At 40.6% G+C, this 25,023-nt stretch overlaps 1 protein-coding gene across 1 annotated transcript; it reads left to right on the top strand.

The window, feature by feature from the left end:
• The first annotated feature begins 1,063 nt into the window (after window positions 1-1,063).
• On the top strand, window positions 1,064-24,372 carry LOC129547536 (methylmalonic aciduria type A protein, mitochondrial-like). The gene is given in 6 exon segments (XM_055413282.2): window positions 1,064-1,196; window positions 2,384-2,557; window positions 4,751-4,840; window positions 5,567-5,675; window positions 7,401-7,578; window positions 23,320-24,372. Coding segments are annotated over 6 exon segments (1,737 nt in total).
• The last annotated feature ends 651 nt before the right edge of the window (window positions 24,373-25,023 follow it).

Genomic DNA, 25,023 nt, shown 5'->3' with positions numbered 1-25,023 from the left:
TTATAGCCCTATATCAGTTTACTTATATTTCTCTTCATTCACTGTTACTCTAACACTTAATACTTGAATTTCTTTCCTTGTGTGTATTGGTATAGCATCACCACCTATGTGCCTGGCTCCTTGATTAATGTGTTTCTCTTGGTCACTAGCTGGAGCACCTTAGAGTCATCCATATACTTTCCCCACAGATTTCCCGTTGGTTTTGCCAGTGTACATTGACTGTGACTGGATTACTTACAGTGATTATTAAAAATAACAAGAGTAATTGTGGCATGGCAAACTAGCATGGTTGAGATCTTGCAAGTTGGATCTGCCCATGTTATGACTCCACTGTGCTAGGTACCATGGAGACACAAAGATGAGCCTTATGCAGTTCCCAAATTCAAGAAGATCCCACCTTGATGCAGGAGGGAAATGTGCAGAATAAGGCGCAAGAAACAAGGTAGTGAATGTCTGAAGCAGAACAGGGGAAAGGGTTAAGTCCAAGGACAATCCTAAGGGCTAAAGGGAGGAGGTGGCATTTGAGTAGGGCCTGAAAAGATAGGTAGGATGTTAAGGGAAATTTTGTTTTTAATGTATGATTACAGTCAGTGTTGGGAAAGGTTGGGGGCGGGAGGAGAAGGGGATGACCGAGAATGAGATGGCTGGATGGCATCACCGACTCTGTGGACATGAGTTTGAGTGAACTCCGGGAGTTGGTGATGGACAGGGAGGCCTGGCGTGCTGTGATTCATGGGGTCGCGGAGAGTCGGACACGACTGAGCGACTGAACTGAACTGAACTGAACAGTCAGTGTCTATTGTGTGTTCAGTGTATGCCAGACACTGTACTAAGTATTCCATCTGCATTCTCTCCATGAGTTGTGTTCTGCTATCACACCCATTTTGCAGATGAGGAAGTGGGATCTTGTCCCAAGCTCCCATTAATGAATGTTTCAAGACTATTAAGCAGTAGGGCAGGAATTTTGAGCTGGGCAGAATGGTTCCATGGTCAATTTTCTTAAACAGTACACCGACTTCTGTCCTGTTAAAGTCCATCCATTTATTCAACAGAAATCCATTCAATGCATAGTATACGTCAGGCCCTTTCAGTAAACCCAAGAGACAAAGATCTCTGGCTGGCCTCACGAAGCTCTGGTCTTTATAGGAAAAAGGCCAATAAACAAATAAGCAACTTGCATGTTATTTTGGAAGATGGTAAGTGCTATGGAGCAAGAGGAAAGCAGGAGTACTATTGTAGGTAGTTTAGAGGGGGTTACAGTGTTCAGATATGGTGGTCTCAGGGACGGTTACTGAACCAAGGTGACTCTGGACAAAGGAAGTCAAGTAAGGCCCTTGAGGATGCCTGGAGACCACATGAAAGGGTGCTGAGGGGGTGAACAGGCTGGGCACTTTGTAGAAAGAGCAGGGGGGTCATTGTGGGTGGAGTGGGGTGTGCAGGGAAGAGAGCAGCCACCCAAACCTTGGAAGGTCTTGTAGACCCTGAAAGGACTTTGGCTTTTCTGAGTATGAGCTGGGAGCCATGGGTGGGTTTTGAGCAGAGAAAGGGCATGATCTCATTTTGCAACAGCATCCATCTGCCTGTGCTTTTGAGGTTTGGGTAGCCATTTACAGGTACTGCAGCCACTCAGGCAAAATGAAAATGGCACAGATGAAAATAGCAGCAGAAAAGGTGATCAGGGTCACATGATGTATCGTGAAGGTGGAACCAGTAAGGTTTGCTGATGGATTAAATGTGGAGTACAAGGGAAAAGTGGAGTCTGCTGATGAAGCCAAGGTTTTTTTGAACCTCCATCATCAGACTGCTCCCCGGTACTCCAGTCATCACGTGTGCACCCCCACTAACCAGCTTACTCCTCCAAGAAAAGGAAATCTGCTCTCCTGGGACTCTTACTCTGGGGTAATAAACTGAGGACAGTTGAAAAAAAGGCTCAGAGGTGCCAGTGTAGAGAGCCGATAGTGACTGCAAAGTACTGAAGTTTTGCTGCTGTATTGCCCTTAAATAGAGCAATAGAACTGTGTCTTAAGGTTCCCTGGCATAACACAAAGCTATTCAGTCTGAGAGGGAAGTTGGGGCCACTGATAGAAAATGGAATATCTATCTGGGGAGTTTTGCTACCAGTTTTGCTTTAATTACTCCACAATTTTTTAAGCTGCAGAAAATAATCAAGGCTTACCTACTCAGCCTAGCTTTCGCTCTGTGTCTGGGAAAAAACATTTCCTTCCATGTAATCTTTTTCTCTACCCAAATGTGTGCATATTCGCCTTGGGGAGGCCTGTGGTCTCATGTTCTCAGTACCCACACATATCAAAGAAGGATCAATGCTGGTTTTGGACCAGGTGCTTTCACACAGATCATTAAAGGAAACTGTGTATATCATTAGCCCTGGATATCCGCAGGCGCATTGAGCCCAGAACCCTGTCGCAAACCAATACCCCTGGATGCTCAGCCTTCTGTATCTGCGGTTCTGTTTCTGCTGACACGGAGGCCAGCTGTATATGGATTGGTTCTCCCAGTTACCTGCTCTTTGCTCTAAGCCAAGTTCCTTTACCTGAAAGTACTCTTGCCCTTATTTGTATCATTGGGCCACTGATAACACCAACCTCCTAGGGTTTTTATATGAAATAAAACACGTAAATCCTTTAACTCAGGACCTGGCACCTAAAAAGTCCTTAAGTCTTTGCCATTTTATTATGATTATGCTTATGTGTGTGGTTAGCCTTAATAATAAGCTTAATTAGATGCCTGAAATTAAGTCGGTGCTAAATAAACATGCATCCATTCTCTCTCTCTCTCAACAGTATTGGGATCAGAATCTTCTGAAACACACAGGACTCTTGAGGCCTAGACTAGGAGCTTGCCCACCATGTCTCCTACTACGTTTCTATTGGCCACAGCCAGTCACTGACAACTATTGGCCTTGCTGGGGGCATGGAAATGGGGGCAAGGAGATATGAAGGACTGAGGCCATTTTGCAATCAATTGCAGTTATCACACATCAACTTGTGCCAGTAAATCCCTGCGCAGAAAGGAGAGGGCATCAGGCCATAACCCCAGTCTCCTTTTGTGCTCAACTGAGTCACCCTGCTACAAACAGGACAGACTTACAGCCAAACGTGAGAACTGTTGCCTTCCTAATCACAGAAAAGTGGGGTTTTCAGCTCCTTTCAGGTCGGATCCCTGTCCAACCTTCACCACCATCTCAGGGAATTCCACTTTGCAGAGCAGTCTTGGAAAGTTAGACGCAGATCCCACTGTTGTAAGTTGATCCTGTTTCCCTAGAGTCCTGTTGTACTTGTTCTCATCATTTCCAATTGATCTTGGCAAGACTTGAATCTCTGCTATCTCCGTATTTGCTTAGCTACAGATTTTTTTGATCCCAGCCTCTGACAAGCTCATCTATAAGTGTTTTGTAAACAGACACTTCCATTTATTTATTGAAGGTATTTATTTGTAAAGCAACTTGGTGACAAATCCTTTCTTAGGTCACTTGTCTAGATTTTGGAAAAATAGGATTTTTTTTTAAATGAATGCAGCCCTAGACATATTTCTTGGTAGATTCAAAAATCAGAGTAACTGCCTGGACAGTGTTTCCACTGAGGTTTCCCCTAAAATAAAAATGTCATCCTTAAACCAACAAACTACTGCTTGGTGATTGACTGATTGAGTGGCCCCTTAAGTAAGTGTGCAGAAACCACCTTCCAAGTAGACTACTGGACAATCTCCTTACAAACTGTCATTTCAGGCCTATGGAAAATGCATCCATCCATCTGCTCAGTGATAGCTGAAATTGACAGAACAAGCTCTTTTACACAATCTTAGTCTTAAATTGCAAATACCTTGTTGCCTCTAACACAGAATCTTGCATTCATATTAATGATATAATACAATTAAATAGGAAGATAAATTGATAGATACTGACATTCTATCATCTAGGGCTTCCCAGAGAGCGCTCGTGGTGAAGAAACCACCTGCAATTAAGAGACATGGGTTCAATCCCCGGGTCAGGAAGATCCCCTGCAGAGGACACGGCAGCCCACTCCAGTGTTCTTGTCTGGAGAATCTCATGGACAAAGGAGCCTGGTGGGCTACAGTCCATAGGGTCTCCAAGAATTGGACACAATTGCAGCAACTCAGAATGCACACATACAATCTATCATATGTTTCTTTATTCACCAAATGTGTTCTGAGCACCTATGCTCAGCTCCTTTATTTCCTCTACCTTTTTTCTTTTAAAAACAAAAAGTCTTTTCTTTCTTGCTTCCTTTCTTCCTTTCTTCTTTCCTTTATTTATTTTTTTTTCTTTTCAATCCAAAGTGTCATTATGATGTTAGTTCAGTCCTCAGTGCAGAATTCTCATCCTTTAGGAAGGACAAATAAGGATGTCATCTGGTGAGCTAGTTAGCTCTAATGTAGAAAGCATGTCTTTTTATTCTAATGCTTTGATATCTTCAGGACTTTGCTGATACTGGAAGGGACTTCCCCTCCCAGAATTAGTTAATTTCTTGAGAAAGCAAACAAGTCCCTAAGACTGTACCTTTTATATGGAAACCAACCATCCAGTTCCCTGACTCCCCAACCACCTCTTTTATCAAGCTTTCTTGTTCTAGGCCAATACCTACCTGTCCTAATAACCCCAGACCAGGTACCAGACAGCTGAGGTCAGTACCCATGTCCCAGAGTCCACTAAAATGATTCAAACCAGCCAGACCTAAACCTGTTTACCTGCCTCCTGTGTTTCTTCCTGCAGCAACTACAGTCAACGGTCTCGCCACATTCCCCCTGCTCCACCTTCTGCCTCATAGCTGGCCTCGGTGCTTCCCTCTGCAGCCCTTTGTGGGTATGGTGTGCTTCCTGCTTCTAGGTATCTGTGAGATTTTGAAACTTCTTCTTTCATGACTGCCATTTTTGTGACTGAATGTCTTACCACATCAAATTCCAGCTTTGTCTTTAAAAATCTTAACATTTGGAGTCAAACAGAAGATGAGAAGTGTCCATTTTTCCATCTCCCAGATTCTCTTCCCAGAATCACACATGAGTGAGCTCTGATCAATACAGTATGAAAAAAAAATGGATCCAAAGGATACCTATAAGTGACAATAAGCATAACCAAAGCAAGAGATACAGTAATACATCCTTAGTACCCAACACCTGAGTTGCCTAAGTTTCCTGCCTTGGGGGAGGAAGAGTATCTCTGTTTCTATGCCAGGCATTAAACAGTGATGTGCCAAGTGTCATTTCATATTTTCTCTTTCTGAAAGGTTTGGAGCTAGAAAATTGAACAAGACACGTCCCTGCCCTGAAGGGGATTACCTGGTGAAGGAAAGGGACAGTTCACAAGATAACCCTGTAAGCACATTACTGCTCTGCACAGCTCCCAGGGAATCTGCTGGTACAGGTGGAATTTGCACTCGATCTTGAAGGATAAGCAGAAGATTACTTGAAGAAGGTCAGATTGCAGATCTTAGATAGAGGAGTATCATTTCTTTGCAAGCATACAAAGTGTGGGAAAGAGTTTGTTTTGAGAAACCTGATAGTGTTGCTGTGGTTTTACATTTTTCCTTAGCTTGTGTTTTTGCCATCGCCACTCTGCCTTGTCAGCAAATTGCAAAAGTAGAACAGAATCTCGGCATTGCAGTGTGTCAGTCTCAGGAGATAAATCATCCCTTGGGATTGTAAATTTGCAGATATAGGGGAAGATCACTCCCTCACTACAGAGCTCAGACCCTGTCTCACGTGTCTAGGGTATGTGTGGGGGGTGGGGGTGATTGATAAACAAGGATAAAGCAAGGTAGTTTGCATGTGTCTTTCTGGCCCTTTAAGAGCGACTTGAAATAATACCAAGACGAGAAAAATGAGCTGGTGAATTTTTAGCAGCAGATTTACACTCCACCATTACTCCCTTTGATTCCTTAGCAAACGGTTATATGTCCAACCCAAAATATTGGAAAATGAGGGTGGGAGTGCGGAGGTAACATTCTCAAGATGCCAGCTATTAAGCACAGCAGTCATATGTTTTTGTAGCGTGCCAGACATTGATGAGCTTCTCAAGTGTCTCAGTGGTAAAGAATCTGCCTGCCAATACAAGAGACACAGGTTCAACCCTTGGGTCAGGAAGATCCCCTGGAGGAGGAAATGGCAACCCCTACCAGTAACCCTGCCTGTAAAATCCCATGGACAGAGGAGCCTGGCAAGCTATAGTTCATGGAGTCAAAATGAATCGGATATGATTGAGTGTCTAAGCATGCACTCAGATCATTGATACTCATTGATGTTTGCCAATTCCCAGACTCCAAAGGTTTGCAAAATGTAGCCCTCTTAACAAACTTAAGCCACTCCATTACTTTCAAATTTCTCTACTCTGTCCAGACCCAAAGTGTACTCGTTTTGAAAAGAAATGACTCTTGAAAATCTGAAGAGCCTCAATTATTCTAAATCACTCTGCAAGGCAAGCACAAGACAATCAGGGCTCCTATGTTTGGCATCAGTCAGGCATGCAGTAGAGAATGCCATAAATAAAAACACCAAGTCTGACTATTGGCCAAACCTTGGGGAAGTCTGTTTTCAACTGGGTAAAAGAAAGCCATACCAACCTTTCAACACATTCTTCTATGAGAGGAAAAACTAGAAAATATCTCAGATGAACAAATAAAACCCGGATTAGTGAAGGAGTTGCCCCTTCACTGTTAACCATTAACAGAGATACTGGGTTATTTTCTTAAAATGTTCAATAACCATCCTTATTTCCTTCTATTGGGTCAACAGTGCTTCCAGCTAAACAATAGTCAAAGTTTAAGGCCTTTTCATGCATATGACCACCGCAGGGGCTGAAATGCCTTCGGTCCATTGCTGGCACTTGTTTCCTTGTTGATGTTTTAGAATCTGAGGATGTTTTAACTGGAAGAGACCTTGGATATCTCCTTCACAGAGGAGAGAAAGACACACATGTGAAAAAAAAAAAATTCAGAAGATAAATCATCAACTGAAGCTTTTACCAGGTATTTATTGCATATGAGACACTGATGATAGCTTTATGTATCAACTCTTGAATTCTCACAATGAGCCTATGAGAAAAGACCTTTAATTGCCCCCGTTTTGCATATGGGAAACCTCCGTGGGCTAAGTATTCCATTCAGGATGACTCCGCTCAGAAGGGGAGCAGCAGAAACTCAAGCCAAGTTCATATGCTCTCCACCCACAGGGTTGAACCACACAGGGGAGTGTGATAGGATAGAAGATAGAACCAGGATGCTTGGGGCACCACAGTGAAGACCTCGCCCTTCCAAGCCCCTTTACTTCTCATACAAGGATGAGAAGTCACAGGACAAGAATACACATCCTTTACTTTCAACCCAGCTCAGATCATGAGCTTCTGGGGAAAGATACTATGTCCCTTTCAGTTGTATACCCAGCACCTACCACAGTCAGCCCTTTGGTTATGGATCAGTTAGTTCACTGAATAAGGGTATGAATGAACTTAACCAAAGTCATGTTCCATTTGACGCCTTTCAAGTTTCAGGTAAACAACACAGCCAACTTCTAGAGATAAGCATCCCAGATACAACTTGGATTCCAAAAGTATTCATGCAACCACTTAAAAAGAGGAGTTATTTCAGGAGATATTTAGCAAAATCCTAAAACAAGATGAATGGCCCAGTTTTCTTAAAAAAATAAAAAAAGTGAAGTGATCCTTCCTAATACAATACACAAACATAAACTCAAAATGGATTAAAGACATAAATGTAAGACCAGAAACTATAAAACTCTTAGAGGAAAACAGGCACAACACTCAATGACATAAATCAAAGCAAGATCCTCTATGACCCACCTCCTAGAGTAATGGAAATAAAAACAAAAGTAAACAAGTGGGACCTGATTAAACTTAAAAGCTTTTGCACAGCAAAGGAAACTATAAGCAAGGTGAAAAGACAAACCTCAGAATAAGAGAAAATAATAGCAAATGAAACAACTGACAAAGGATTAATTTCCAAAATATACAAGCAGCTCATACAACTCAATGCCAAAAAAACAAACAACCCAATCAAAAAGTGGGAAAAGACCTAAACAGACATTTCTCCAAAAACGTACAGATGGCTAACAAACACGTGAAAAGATGCTCAACATTGCTCATTATTAGAGAAATGCAAATCAAAACTACAATGAGACATCACCTCACCCAGTCAGAATGGCCATCATCAAAAAGTTGACAAACAATAAACGTTGGAGAGGATGTAGAGGAAAGGGAACGCTTGCACTGTTAGTGGAAATGTAAATTGATACAGCCACTATGGAAGATGGTATGGAGATTCCTTAAAAAACTAGGAATAAAACCCATATGACCCAGCAATCCCACTCCTAGGCATATACCCTGAGGAAACCAAAATTGAAAAAGACACATGTATCCCATTGTTTACTGTAGCACTATTTTCAATGCTAGAACATGGACGCAACCTAGATGTCCATCGACAGATGAACGGATAAAGAAGTTGTGGTACATATGCACAATGGAATATTACTCAGCCATAAAAAGGAATGCATTTGAGAAACTATTATACAGAGTGAAGTAAGTCAGAAAGAGAAAGATGAATATCATATTCTAATGCATATATAGGGAATCTAGAAACATGGTGCTGAAGAATTTGTTCACAGGGCAGCAGTGGAGAAACAGACACAGAGAAGACACTTGTGGACCTGGGGGGAGGGGAGGAGGGGGTGGGATGCACGGAGAGAGCAACCTGGAAACTCACATCACCGTGCGTAAAATAGAGAGCCAACGATATTTTGCTGTGTGGCTCAGGAAACTCAAACAGGGGCTCTGTGTCAACCTAAGGGGTGTGATGGGGTGGGAGATGGGAGGGAGGTTCAAAAGGGAGGGGATATATGTATACCTATGGCTGATTCATGTTGAGGTTTCACAGAAAACAACAAAATTCTACAAAGCAATTATCCTTCAATTAAAAAAAAACTAAATTTTAAAAAATGTGAAGTGATCAATGTAGAGGCAGGGACAATTATAAGTTAAGGGAATTTCAAGAGAAATATAAATGGCAAGTTACCAGCTTTTCTTATTGTGGCTTATTGATTGAAATAAATTGTAAAAGCAATTATAAGGCATAAAAAAATTGTGACAATGCAAACACTGACAGGTAACTGATATTAGAATTATTGCTAATTTTTAGGTGTGACAGTGGTTTGGAGTATGTGCATATTTTAATTGTAAAGCTTCTGTCTTATCAATAAAATACTAATTGATAAACACTAAAAAAAAATTATTCCAAACTATCATCAATGTTTGGTCAACACCGAAATCAGATTGATTATATTCTTTGCAACCAAAGATGGAGAAGCTGTATACAGTTAGCGAAAACAAGACCAGGAGCTGACTGTGGCTCAGATCATGAACTCCTTATTGCGAAATTCAGACTTAAATTGAAGAAAGTAGGGAAAACCACTAGACCATTCAGATATGACCTAAATCAAATCCCTTATGATTATACAGTGGAAGTGAGAAATAGATTTAAGGGACTAGGTCTGATTGATAGAGTGCCTGATGAACTCTGGACGGAGGTTCATGACATTGTACAGGAGACAGGGACCAAGACCATCCCCATAGAAAAGAAATGCAAAAGAGCGAAATGGCTGTCTGAGGAGGCCTTACAAATAGCTGTGAAAAGAAGAGAGGCAAAAAGCAAAGGAGAAAAGGAAAGATATAAGCATCTGAATGCAGAGTTCCAAAGAATAGCAAGGAGAGATAAGAAAGACTTCCTCAGTGATCAATGCAAAGAAATAGAGAAAAACAACAGAATAGGAAAAACAAGAGACCTCTTCAAGAAAATTAGAGATGCCAAGGGAACATTTCATGCAAAGATGGGCTCAATAAAGGACAGAAATGGTATGGACCTAACCGAAGCAGAAGATATTAAGAAGAGGTGGCAGGAATACACAGAAGAACTGTACAAAAAAGATCTTCACGACCAAGAGAGTCACGATAACATGATCACTGACCTAGAGCCAGACATCTTGGAATGTGAAGTCAAGTGGGCCTTAGAAAGCATCACTACGAACAAAGCTAGTGGAGGTGATGGAATTCCAGTTGAGCTATTTCAAGTCTTGAAAGATGATGCTGTGAAAGTGCTGCACTCAATACGCCAGCAGATTTGGAAAACTCAGCAGTGGCCATAGGACTGGAAGAGGTCAGTCTTCATTCCAATCCCAAACAAAGGCAATGCCAAAGAATGCTCAAACTACCGCACAATTGCACTCATCTCACACGCTAGTAAAGTCATGCTCAAAATTCTCCAAGCCAGGCTTCAGCAGTATGTAAACCGTGAACTCCCAGATGTTCAAGCAGGTTTTAGAAAAGGCAGAGGCACCAGAGATCAAATTGCCAACATCCGCTGGATCATGGAGAAAGCAAGAGAGTTCCAGAAAAACATCTATTTCTGCTTCATTGACTATGCCAAAGCCTTTGACTGTGTGGATCACAATAAACAGTGGAACATTCTGAAAGAGATGGGAATCCCAGACCACCTGACCTGCCTCTTGAGAAACCTGTATGCAGGTCAGGAAGCAACAGTTAGAACTGGACATGGAACAACAGACTGGTTCCAAATAGGAAAAGGATTATGTCAAGGCTGTATATTGTCACCTTGCTTATTTAACTTATATGCAGAGTACATCATGAGGAACGCTGGGCTGGAAGAAGCACAAGCTGGGATCAAGATTGCTGGGAGAAATATCAATAACCTCAGATATGCAGATGACACTACCCTTATGGCAGAAAGTGAAGAGGAACTCAAAAGCCTCTTGATGAAAGTGAAAGAGGAGAGTGAAAAGGTTGGCTTGAAGCTCAACATTCAGAAAACAAAGATCATGGCATCTGGTCCCATCACTTCATGGGAAATAGATGGGGAAACAGTGGAAACAGTGTCAGACTTTATTTTTTTGGGCTCCAAGATCACTGCAGATGCTGATTGCAGCCATGAAATTAAAAGACGCTTGCTCCTTGGAAGGAAAGTTATGACCAACCTTGATAGTATATTAAAAAGCAGAGACATTACTTTGCCAACCAAGGTCCGTCTAATCAAGGCAATGATTTTTCCCGTGGTCATGTATGGATGTGAGAGTTGGACTGTGAAGAAGGCTGATCGCCGAAGAATCGATGCTTTTGAACTGTGGTGTTGGAGAAGACTCTTGAGAGTCCCTTGGACTGCAAGGAGATCCAACCAGTCCATTCTAAAGAAGATCAATCCTGGATGTTCATTGGAGGGACTGATGCTGAAGCTGAAACTGCAATACTTTGGCCACCTCATGGGACGAGTTGACTCACTGGAAAAGACTCTGATGCTGGGAAAGGTTGGGGGCGGGAGGAGAAGGGGACGACCGAGAATGAGATGGCTGGATGGCATCACCGACTCTGTGGACATGGGTTTGAGTATACTCCGGGAGTTGGTGATGGACAGGGAGCCCTGGCGTGCTATGATTCATGGGATCACGGAAAGTCGGACACGACTGAGCGACTGAACTGAACTGAACTGAACTGATCATCAATGTTCCACCCATCCTAACATGTACATTAGGCAGCAGGTGGACCAAAGGCACTCAGGGTAATTACAGGAATCTCCTAGACAAGATGCTTGAATTTAAATGAGACACAACCCCATTGGGGACAGATTCCTGGCCTCTGTCTCAGACATAATTCAATCGAGGGATAGAGGGGAGAATTGCAGTTGAATATACAAGAAAATGTATTCAAAAATCTCTTATTTCTCAAGGAAAACTGCCAGTAAAAATACTGAAATGTAAAGTTGATTATTCAATATATAGATTTCAAAAATAATTTCATGCTAAGTGGGAGTTCTCATGAATTCTATATACTCAGTCCATTTTGTTTGTTTTCAAAACCATAGCCACTCAATTCCCAAACACATATCATGTCAGACTAAGCGTCATTTCCCTCACCCAGTCCTGTAGATATATTCATAAAGGGCTATTTTCTAGAAGAAAGTGATAGGGCTGGAAGAATTAAGAACCCAACAACTGAAATTAGTCTTTGAATCTTTGCACTACCACTTTATCAAATGTGGGACATGAGCAAGGTATTTTATAGCTTTGTACCTTCTTTTCCTTAATTGTAAATGTGGATAATGATGATAGTACCAAAGTACCCAATCCCATAGGGATGCTCTAAGGATTGAATGAAATAATACATGCAGGGCTTGTAAATGCAATGCATGGCCATGGTGATTCCTTCAGAAAGATTAATAATTACTGATTCTCTGTTATTATTGTATTTTATTTCTTTAAATCTCATTTGGAAAAATGTTAATTGAGAGGGGTCTAACCATTCAAACGTTAGTTTTGATAGTAAAACTGTCACCTTATTTGCCTGTTTAGTCTTTTAGAGAGGCAGAGACCATTTCCACAGCCAAGATGCTATCATCATCAGTTCAGTTCAGTTCAGTTCAGTCGCTCAGTTGTGTCCGACTCTCCGCGACCCCATGAATCACAGCACGCCAGGCCTCCCAGTCCATCACCAACTCCCGGAGTTCACTCAAACTCATGTCCGTAGAGTCGGTGATGCCATCCAGCCATCTCATTCTCTGTCGTCCCCTTCTCCTCCCGCCCCCAATCCTTCCCAGCATCAGAGTCTTTTCCAGTGAGTCAACTCGTCGCATGAGGTGGCTATCATCATAGGCTTGATATAAACATGCATGAGTTGTCTGGGACTAAACTGAAGAAAACAAATTATCTTACCTAAATAGAGAAACAAAGTACATGATCAATTATGAAGACCTACTTGATATTGGAATTTTGTGTAATTTCAAACCCTCACCACTTTAAAGGGTAGATATTATTATTTTATTTTATAACAGTAAACTCTGGAGCTGGGACAGGTTCAGTAATCTACACCAGGTCACAGAGCTAGAAAGTTATGGAGATGAGTTTTGAATCCAATTTTTTTTTTTTTTTTTCTGAGCAAAACCCACATTATCTAAACACTCCTTTTTAAGACAGAGGTTCTCAGCCCTCACAGACCCGGGGAGACTTTAAAACTCAATACACAGGACCCACCCAAAAGAATTGAGTCACTGCCACGGAGGGGTAGAAGGAAAACCCACCCACCTGTAATTTACAAATCTCCTGTGTCCTCAGGACTGAGAACCACTTAACTAGACTCCTCCATAGTGTGTAAAATAAAGATTAACCTAGAGCAGCATCTTTCTCGTTATCTATTCCATTAATTAGCTTTGAGCAGCTAAAATGAAGACTCATTTGCATCATTTACTCGCTGAATTAATTTTCCCTGTTTAGAAAGTCATCCATCCCAATTTGGATGAAAAATCTCACATTGCTTACTGTTTCTACATTATGAGCCGTGCAATTATTTCTGGTGACTTTTTTCCTTCAAAGGTGTTTTTGAGAGTGCCCTCTGTGTCCTTATTGTTACTTCTGAGAGACATAAAGAAAAAATGAGCCACTGCTGTTCTCAAGGAGGTGATGATCTTTATGGCAACATATACCTATAGAACATTTCATTGATTGATACTAAGCATTGTAAAAGCCAGCAAGTATATAGAGGCAAACAATGTACATGTAACTACTATCCTTTTGGAACTTATAGGTTAATACAGAAGTAAACATGTAAATTGATAAATATGCAATTACAAATTATGGCAAATGTTATGAAGAAATAAACAGAAAGGGTCTCCTTTAGATTGGGTGGTCGGGGAGAGTTTCCACACAATATCCTCAAAATCAGGAGTCTTTTGGGTGTTGTCATGTATATTCCTAACAGCTAATTTTATAACTATAATGTGTATACCCAGTTTATCCTCTCTTATGTCTGACTTCTTTCTTTCAGCATAATGTTTTTGGGATGCATCATGTTGCTAAGTGCATCAGCAGTCCATTTCTTATCCTTGCTAAGCAGAATTCCATGGTATGAATATACTGTTGGTGATGTTTTTGCATATTAAAGTTTAAGAATCACTAAATTCGATTGTTACTTCTTTAAGGGCAGGAACAATGCCTAATATTATGTACTGCATTTTCAAAAACATTTGTCATAGGAAATTTCACTCAGTAGGTATTCAATACACATTATCTGACTGGATGAATTTTGATGCTTGAGGATAATACCTTTTGTTCCCTCTCTAGTGTCCCTACCCACAATATTCATGTGATTTTAAAAAATTTTTTATTGGAGTACAGTTGCTTTATAGTGTTGTGTTAGCGTCTAGTGTACAGCATAATGAATCAGTTATATGTATACATATATCCGCTCTTTTTTGTTTTCTTCCCATTTAGGTCACCACAGAGCATTGAGTAGAGTTCCCTGTGTTATACAGTAGATTCTCATCAATTATCTGTTTTATACATAGTGTCAATACTGTATATATGTCAATCCTAACCTCCCAATTCATCCCCCCTTTGCCCCTTTGTATTCATACATATGACTTTTGAAAAAAAATTAAAGTAGACATTATTTTGAGTCAATAAAAGACAGAAGTGATTGAGCATTTTCACAGAAGGCAAATGATTTATTTGATGGTAAGGCAAGGAATCACATCAACAGCAGTGAACCTGTTTATTCTCAAGATTCTTTAAAATCATCTGTCTAATGCAGGCAGACATTTGCCTCATTCATAAATGTGTCCATGGTTGGTTCTGACACTTTAGCTGTGATGTTAATTAATTACACAAAATTTAGATGCAATTGAGAGGTGAGGATAAGACTGTAAGCTCCTAGGAAACGGGACCAACCTTTATTCCTCTCCACCTCCACTGGAGCCTGAGTCACAGCATCAAAAATCTAGTAGGTGCTCAAAAAAGATCTCTGGAATTGAACTGAATGTAGACCACGTGCTCTAATACAAAATATGAATGTTTACAGTGTGCTTATCCATAATAATTACTCTGGGAACATTCAAAGAAACCCTTACTGAACCTACATTTTAATGCAGGGCACATTTCTGAGACGAGACTGATGTTCTCCATAATGACTCCCCTGAAACCAGACTAACATTTAAAACAGTTAGTATGCCAGAAGCAGTCTGGGAAATGTCAGTGTGGTTTGCGATCACGAGCTGGTCTAAATGAAGAAAACAGCTCCCTTTAATAAACTGAGCTTTATACAGACTGCACAATTTTATTGAAATGAAGACAGATGGACTTGACTAAACTAAAAGGCTTAGACATATTATTGCTTATTAAAATGTATTCATTAATTAATTGCTGATTAAAATGTATTCATTCATTATTGCTACATTAAAATGTATAGAATCATCAAGATTGATTCTATTATAACAGGAGGCAGTTGGAAGTTATTTGTTGAGTGTTTGAGCTCTAAAGTCAGAATGAAGTCTGCCATGTCCTACCTGAGACCAAGGTTCAATCCGCCTAACCTTTCTGACTCTTAGTTATCTAACCTACAAAAAGGCGATAATATTAACAGCCTCACTGGCTGTGCTCTGATTGAATTATACAGCATGTTGTATAAGACACATCGTCGAGGAAAGGTTAGCACATCCTCATCACCTAAGAGCTTATTAGAATGCAGACTCTTAAGTCCAACTGCCGACCTACTGAATCAGAAACTCCATCTTAGCAAGATCCCCAGCTGACTCTCATGCACATTTAAGTGTGAGAAAAGTGGATCTTAGGCATTTACACATGCCAGGCACACAGCAGATGCTTCATAAATACTTGCTGTTATTATTGTATGGAAAATTTTAGAAATGCAAGTAAAAGATAGTTTTGTCGTCTCCCCAAAGATAGTCAGGTCCATTTCTTTTCCATATTGTACATGTCTTTCATCTTCTTAGAACTGTTTCACCTTTGCAAAGATCAATATACAGCATTTTAATGTACAGCATTCAATGTAAACACTGACTCATTTAATTTGGTTGATCATTTGTAAAACCAGGATTGAATAGTTCACATTGATCATCTAAAGCTCGGTGTCTTTGTGGACTACAAATATACAGCTTTATCGGAACTGGCGGGCTGATGTTAACATGAAATTACTAATTGACCTTTCTACTTCCTCACAGGCACAGACAGATATATTGGTTTTAAATGGATTCTTCACACTATGGTAGCTTGGTTCTCTCTTCCCAAATCTATAATTGACTGAATAGATGAAACATAAGGGAACAAATGGTAAAATTTTAAGAGGTGATCATTGCTAGTTTCATTGAGCCTATTTTCAGAAAGATTAGAGACAATGGTTTTGGATAGGAGACAACAGGGCTTTCTTTATGGTTTTCCCCCCTCTGCATCGATACTCTTAAGTGTGCTGTCTGAAAATCTCTAAAAGAAATAAGTAGTTCACCATTTGTCTTTAAGAATCCTCCATCTCCCCTAAGTAGGTGTTGGGAGAATAGGAAAGACAATGCATTTCTTCTGAACAAACCATTGAAATTTTTCAGAGCAGGAAGTTGGCCCCCAAGCAAATGGACTGAAGGTGGTATCAGGCTGGGAGAAGTTAATCTATTAGAGTCTCTTCTAAGAACAGTCAACTCATTTTAAATTCTAAGGCAGCATTTCTTTACAGTTCTTCCACAACCGTAGCTGAACCGAAATAAAATGGAAGCTTTATAAAAGTGGGCCCAGAGGTTTGTCCTCCTGGTTATGTGCTGACCTGAGCTGTTACCCTTCTCTGCCTTCACTGAGAATTCTTTCTCGTTTCCTAAGTGTTGTACAACCTGCTGCCTGGAGATGAAATCTCCTGCCCATGTTTTGTAGACTGCTATCTGACTATCAAAATAGAGAAAGTACAATTTGTTTTCAGTGACCACTCCCTATACACAAATACACACACACTCATGGGTGCATTCCCTTCTTGGGTCCTTTTATCCCACATTCAACAAATTTACCCTCATGGGGTCCTCAAGTTGCCCTGAGCCCCTCTTACCATAGAGATGATGAATCGAATAAAATAATTCACATTGCAATATCTCTATCAGGTAACCACCTTTTAAAAAAACATTTTGAGATACTGAAAGAACATACAAAAGGCACAAAGTATAGAACTTTTATATAAAACATACTCCAAAGATTTCCTGTCTCACAGAGAAGAAACCCAAGTTGCTGATGTGGCCTTCCGTGAGATGGTGTCTCCATCTCCCACCATTCTGGTCCTCCTCTCTCTATTCAGCCACCCCTGCTTGCCAGGATTAGGGCCCAGAACACTAGCATACTGTGCTCCCTTCGCTTCAAGACTTTCCTCCTAAACATCCCTTTGACTCCTTACCCCCATTTCTTCGGGTCTCTCTGCAATGTCTCCTTATCAGAAAGGCCTGTCCTGACAACCCTGAATGAAACAGCTTTCACTCCCCCAACCCAGGCTCAGCATCTCATATCCCCTCACCCTGCTTTGCTTTTTCCCAGAGCACTGATCACGTACAGTATATATTTAGTTGTAGACTTTCATATTGTCTTGTTGTCCTGACAAAAATGTTAGTTCCCAGAGGTCAGGGTTTTTGTCTGTATTTTCCCTGCTATATTCCCCAAGTCTGGAAAAGAACCTGAGACATGGTAGTACAATATATAAATCATCATTGTATGTCCTGATGAATTTTCACAAATATAACACATGTACAACATGCACCTGGATCAAGAAAGAACATCCCAGCCCCCAGGGTCCCCTCTCAGGTCTCTTCTAGGCTGTACCCTCCCAAGAGGGTAATAACTCACTTGACATCAAATAATGGATTAATTTCCCCTGTTTTTGATAAATACACACTCTTTTCCTGGTTCTTTCATTTGACATAATACAAAATATATTACTTCATGATATCGTCTAGATTAAAAAATAGTTTAGAAAAAGGAAAACCATGCAGGAGAGAAAGCATAAGACACTAATTATAAATAATATATCTGATTCACTACCTAGAAAAATTGGAAAAACAATTTATTTCTTAAAATATAGTTACCCATTTTTCTTTAAAATATAGAGAAACTTTTAGATCACATATTTTACTAACTCATTTATCGACCTGTCAGTGTGCCTTTGCATAATGTATGTTACTTAGAAAATAGCATGAATACAGATTGTGTATAAAGGTATTACTAAAAAGGCAGGTGAGGCCAACTTTGTATGCCCTGTTATTAAATTATAATTAATTCATAGTCTAAAACTTATATTTATTTCATCTGGGGGGTATATGCTTTCAGGAATAAATGTGATCATTTTAAGGTAACATATTGATCAATTTAAGCTAACAAAAGCATGTCTGAAATATCTCGATTCATTTATTCAGTGCATTTTGAATGCAAGTAATACAATGCTGACCAAATGCAAAGTTGACCCTTCCCCTATTGGATCATATAGCCTGATGAGAGACAGATATTAATCAAAGAATCATGCAAATAAATTTAAATGTAATGTTAATGGCTGAGTGTAGGCAGGCAGGCTGTGAAAGAATGTCAAAAGGGTGGACTGACTTGACTGGGAGAGTCACAGATGGCTTTCCTAAGGAAGTGATGGTGGAGCTGATAATTCAAAGACAGAATGTGTGTGTGCTGTGCTGTGCTCCATTGTTTTTGAAGCTGTTGCAATCCCCTGGACTGTAGCCCCCCAGGCTCCTCTGTCCATGGGATTTCCTAGGCAAGAATACTAGAATAGGTTGCCATTTTCTTCTCCAGGAGATCTTCCCAACTCAGGGATTGAACCCAAATCTTTTGCATCTCCTGCACTGGCAGGCAGATTCTTTACCACTGCTGTACTTGGGAAGTCCCAAAAACAGAATGCTGGAATTTAAAATAGCCTTGAAAATCTACCAACCACATATACAGAAATTGAGTGCAACATCTCTAGGTTCTGTTTGTCTACAATAGTCTCACAAGTATTCACCTAAAACACATGCAGACAAACATACTCTTTGCTGTCTAACTCTTAGGCAGCCTCAGGTGTCAGCTACAACTTTTCTCTTTTAGACAAGAAGTTCCTAGATGTCCTTCATGTACCTGAAATAGGTCAAGGTCTTTAGTTTTATGCTATTATTATTCACATCTTAACTGTACCATTTGTGATAGATTCCCCCTCCCCGCTTTGTTTGTAAGGAATAACGTGAGATTATCTGTGCTCTGTGCTTCCCACAATGTCTTGCACAACATGAATATACAGCAAACAGTAGCTCTCAGTGTGTTTAATGTGTATAATCTCTACAAAAATACTCTAAGCTCTATGAGGGCAGGAAACACATGTCATGTTTTCTCCAGGAACAAGAGCACTTATCACAGAGCACAGTGTTAAGTTAGATCTAGAGTCAGACTGTCTGGGTTTGAATTCAGTACTAGCAGCATGACCTTGTTCAAGTTCTACATGTCTAGTTTGTTCATGCCTGCACATCTTACTAGAAAGTAGACTCCATAATAAAACCTATCTCATAAGCTTGTGTCAAATACTCATGTTTATAAGTTGGAAGGAACAGTGCCTGGCTCTTAGTAAGGAATTTATACATTCACTATTATTATCCATATGGATTCAATAACTACTACCATTCCACTCTGCCTCCTTTAATGCTATATTAATATACTGTCAGAATCCAAGAAAATGGGGATTGAATCCTACACCAGTTCATGCAGGGCTGCTTCATGCCTCCTGGGCTTTCCTCAGCTGAGTCAACTAGGCCTTGGGATTGGCCCATGAACCTTTGCAGGACTTATCTGGGAAAACACTTCAATTTAGAGCCTCATGGAAAAAACTTTTATATATTTTTTTAAAATTACTTTTTTGAAGTATATGTGAGTCCAGCCCATCAATAGAAACTTAGATTAAAGATTTACTGAGCATGGTCCCGCCCATCAGAATAAGACCTAGTTTTCCCCTTCAGTCAGTCTCTCCTGTCAGGAAGCTTCCATAAGCCTCTTGTCCTTATCCATCAGAGGGCAGACAGAATGAAAACCAAAATTACAGAAAATTAACCAAACTGATCACATGGACCACAGCCTTGTCTAACTCAAAGAAACTATGAGCCATGCCATGTAGGGCCACCCAAGATGGACGGGTCATGGTGGAGAGTTCTGACACAACGTGGTCCACTGGAAAAGGGAATGGCAAACCACTTCAGTATTCTTGCCTTGAGAACACCATGAACAGCATGAAAAGGCATAAAGATATGACACTGAAAGATGAAATCCCCAGGTCGGTAGGTGCACAATATGCTACTGGAGATCAGTGAAGAAATAACTCCAGAAAGAATGAAGAGATGGAGCCAAAGCAAAAACCACACCCAGTTGTGGATGTGACTGGTAATAGAAGTAAAGTCTGATGCTGTAAAGAGCAATATTGGGTAGGAACCTGAAATGTTAGGTCCGTGAATCAGGGCAAATTGGAAGTGGTCAAACAGGAGATGGCTAGAGTGAATATCGAAATTTTAGGAATCAGTGAACTAAAATGGAGTAGAATGGGTGAATTTAACTCAGATGACCATTATATCTACTACTGTGGGCAAGAATCCCTTAGAAGAAATGGAGCAGCCCTCATAGTAAACAAAAGAGTCTGAAATGCAGTACTTGGATGCAATTTCCAAAACGACAGAAGGATCTCTGTCCGTTTCCCAGGAAAACCATTCAATATCACAGTAATCCAAGTCTATGTCCTGACAGTAATGCTGAAGAAGCTGAATATGAACAGTTCTATGAAGACCTACAAGACCTTATAGAACTAACACCCAAAAAAGACGCCTTTTTCATTATAGCAGACAGGAATGCAAAAGTAGGAAGTCAAGAGATACCTGCAGTAACAGGCAAATTTGGCCTTGGAGTACAAAACAAAGCAGGTCAAAGGCTAACAGAGCTTTGCCAAGAGAATTCACTGGTCATAGAAAACACCCTCTTGCAACAACACAAGAGAAGACTCTACACATGGACATCACCAGATGGTCAACACCGAAATCAGATTGATTATATTCTTTGCAGTCAAAGATGGAGAAACTCTAAACAGTCAGCAAAAACAAGACCGGGAAATGACTGTGACTCAGTTCATGAACTCCTTATTGCCAAATTCAGACTGAAATTGCAGAAAGTGGGGAAAACCCCTAGACCATTCAGGTATGACATAAATTAAACAATTATACAGTGAAAGTGACAAATAAATTCAAGGGATTACATCTGATAGAGTGCCTGAAGAACTATGGATGGAGGTTCATGACATTGTATAGGAGGCAGTGATCAAGACCATCCCCCAAAAAAAGAAATGCAAAAAGGCAAAATGGTTGTCTGAGGAAGCCTTAAAATAGCTGTGAAAAGAAGAGAAGTGAAAGGCAAAGGAGAAAAGGAAAGATATACGCATTTGAATGTAGAGTTCCAAAGAATAGCAAGGAGAGATAAGAAAGCCTTCCTCCAAAGAAATAGAGTAAAATAATAGAATGGGAAAGACTGGAGATCCCTTCAAGAAAATTAGAGATACCAAGGGAACATTATATGCAATGATGGGCACAATAAAGGACAGAAATGGTATGGACCTAACAGAAGAAGAAGATATTAAGAAGAGGTGGCAAGAAGACACAGAAGAACTATATAAAAAAGATCTTCACGACCCAGATAATCACGATGGTGTGATCCCTCACCTAGAGCCAGACATCCTGGAATGTGAAGTCAAGTGGGCCTTAGGAAGCATCACTACCAACAAAGCTAGTGGAGGTGATGGAATTCCAGTTGAGTTAGTTCAGATCCTAAAGATGATGCTGGTAAAGTGCTGCACTCAATATGCCAGCAAATTTGGAAAACTCAGCAGTGGCCACAGGTTGGAAAAGGTCAATTTTTATTCCAATTCCAAAGATAGGCAATGCCAAAGAATGTTCAAACTACTGCACAATTGCACTCATTTCACATGCTAGCAAAGTAATGCTGAAAATTCTCCAAGCCAGGCTTCAACAGTATGTAAAGCATGAACTTCCAGATGTTCACGCTGTATTTAGAAAAGGCAGAGGAACCAGAGATCAAATTGCCAACATCCGCTGGATCATCGAAAAAGCAAGAGAGTTCCAGAGAAACATCTATTTCTGCTTCATTGACTATGCCAAAGCCTTTGACTGTGTGGATCACAACAAACTGTGGAAAATTCTTCAAAAGATGGGAATACTAGACCACCTGAACTGCCTCTTGAGAAACCTGTATGCAGGTCAGGAAGCAACAGTTAGAACTGGACAAGGTACAAAAGACTGTTTCGCAAATCGGAAAAGGAGTACATCAAGGCTGGATATTGTCACCCTGCTTATTTAACTTATATGCAGAATGCATCATGTGAAATGCTGGTCTGGATGAAGCACAAGCTGGAATCAAGATTTCTGGGAGAAATATCAATAACCTCCGATATGCAGGTGACATCACCCTTATAGCAGAAAGTGAAGAGTTAAAGAGCCTCTTGATGAAAGTGAAAGAGGAGAGTGAAAAAGGTGGCTTAAAACTTAACATTCGGAAAACTAAGATCATGGTATCTGGTCCCATCACTTCAAGGCAAATAGATGGGGAAACAATGCAAACAGTGGCAGACTTTATTTTGGGGGGCTCCCAGATCATTGCAGATGGTGATTGCATCCATGAAATTAAAAGATGCTTGCTCCTTGGAAGAAAATCTATGACCAACCTAGACAGCATATTAAAAAGCAGAGATATCACTTTGCCAACAAAGTTCCATCTAGTCAAAACTTTTTTTCCAGTAGTCATGTGTGGATGTGAGAGTTGGACTATAAAGAAAGCTGAGCACCGAAGAATTGATGCTTTTGAACTGTGGTGCTGGAGAAGACTCTTGAGAGTCCCTTGGACAGCAAGGAGGTCCAACTAGTCCATCCTAAAGGAAATCAGTCTTGAATATTCATTGGAAGGACTGATGCTGAAGCTGAAACTCCAATACTTTGGCTGCCTGATGCAAACAGCTGACTCATTAGAAAACACCCTGATGCTGGGAAAGATTGAAGGCAGGAGGAGACGAGGATGGCAGAGGATAAGATGGTTGGACGGCATCACTGACTCAATGGACATGAGTTTGAGTAAGCTCTGGGAGTTGGTGATGGATAGGGAAGCCTGGTGTGCTGCAGTCCATGGGGTCACAAAGAGTCGGACAAGACTGAGTGACTGAACTGAGCTGAACTGATTTATGTTTCTAGCATACAGTGAATTGATTCAGTTTTGTGTGTGTATGTATGTGTATGTGTATACACACATTGTTTTTCGTGTTCTTTTCCATTATGTTTTAACACAGGGTATTGAATATAGTTCCCTGTGCTGTACAGTAGGGCCTTCTTGTTTATCTATTCTACACATGAGAATTTTAATAAGAACTTTTGCTTTTAAACACTTGCTCTGCAGACAACCTTAGAGGAACACTCAGAAGGGCTTTCTGATAAAGAGCAGAGACTTGTGGATAAGCTCTATACTGGCTTAATCCAAGGCCAAAGGGCCCATTTAGCGGAGGCCATAACTCCGGTAGAATCAACACACAGCAGGAAAAAGGAGTTGGCCCAGGTGCTTCTTCAGAAAGTATTAGCCCACCACAGAGAACAAGAACAATTAAATAAAGGAAAACCACTAGTGTTTCTAGTGGGATTGTCTGGGCCTCCTGGTGCTGGAAAATCAAACTTTATAGAATATTTTGGAAAAATGCTCACTGAGAGAGGACACAAATTATCTGTGCTGGCTGTGGACCCTTCTTCTTGTACTAGTGGTGGATCACTCTTAAGTGTTAAAACCCGAATAACTGAGTTATCTAGAGATATGACTGCATACATCAGGCCATCTCCTACTAGAGGCACTTTCGGAGGTGTGACGAGGACCAGAAATGAAACTATTCTTCTGTGCGAAGGAGGCGGATATGACATCATTCTTGTTGAAACTGTGGGTGTGGGACAGTTGGAGTTTGCTGTCGCCGACATGGTTGACATGTTCATTTTACTACCGCCACCAGCAGGAGGAGATGAATTACAGGGCATCAAAAGAGGAATTGTGGAGATGGCAGACCTGGTGGCTATCACCAGATCCGATAGAGACTTGATCCTGCCAGTTCAAAGGATAGAAGTAGAATATGTGAGCGTACTGAAATTACTGCGCAGGCGTTCAGGAGTCTGGAGACCAAAGGTAATTTGTATTTCTGCCCGAAGTGGAGAGGGGATCACTGAAATGTGGGATAAAATGAAAGAATTCCAGGAGGCGATGCTTGTCAGTGGGGAGCTGGCCGCCAAGTGACAGAAGCAGCAGAAGGTCTGGATGTGGAACCTCATTCAGGAGAACGTGATAGAGCATTTGAGGACCCACCCCGCAGTCCAGGAACAGATTCCTCTTCTGGAAAAGCGGGTTCTCAGTGGGGCCTTGTCCCCAGGACTAGCAGCAGACCTGTTGTTGAAAGCTTTTAAAAGCAGACACTAATGAAGTACATCCTACACAGTGATTTTAATGTATCTTTTAATAAAGTATTTTAATATTAAAAAAATAAATAAACACTTACTCTTCTTTCTCTCTTTTCACTTTACCAAATGGGTTCCTTTTCGCCTTACACACGGCTTTATGCTCATCAGGTTCAGAAATAGTCTGTAACACTGTGGTTGGTTATTCAATGGTCCAATAAACAGCAGAGGGAGGGAAGAAGTGGTCCAAACCAAAGGGAAAATCGGTTGGATGTGGTTTGTCACTTGTACTAATCAGGAGAAGAAATTCATCAATCTCCCCTCAAAATTGTAACCATGGCCAAAGGAAATATTTCATCCTTTTCATCATTGTAATTGGTTGGCCCTTTTCTATTGACAGGAGCAATGTCTGTGTTGAGAACTCATGGCAAAATGAACTACCATTCTCAACTCTTATAAGGAGCAATACATTTCAACAGGAAAAAAAGAATGTTTTTATAAAACAAAACCAGCAAGTATCTCTAACTATGAAAGTTAGCTTTGAAACAAAACTAGAGAAATTAAAATTAAAATTTCAAACTATGAATTACATATTTTATTTTCTAGGACTGAATTTTGCTGGTTAATTAGAATGATTCCTTATTAAATCAAACACTTCCCCCAAGGGATTTGG

This window comes from Moschus berezovskii, chromosome 24 (genome assembly GCF_049115385.1).
Source record: "Moschus berezovskii isolate FMDL1 chromosome 24, NW_MosBer_1.0, whole genome shotgun sequence".
In the NCBI taxonomy this organism is placed as follows: Eukaryota; Metazoa; Chordata; class Mammalia; order Artiodactyla; family Moschidae; genus Moschus; species Moschus berezovskii.
This window is presented reverse-complemented; position numbering and strand designations above follow the sequence as displayed.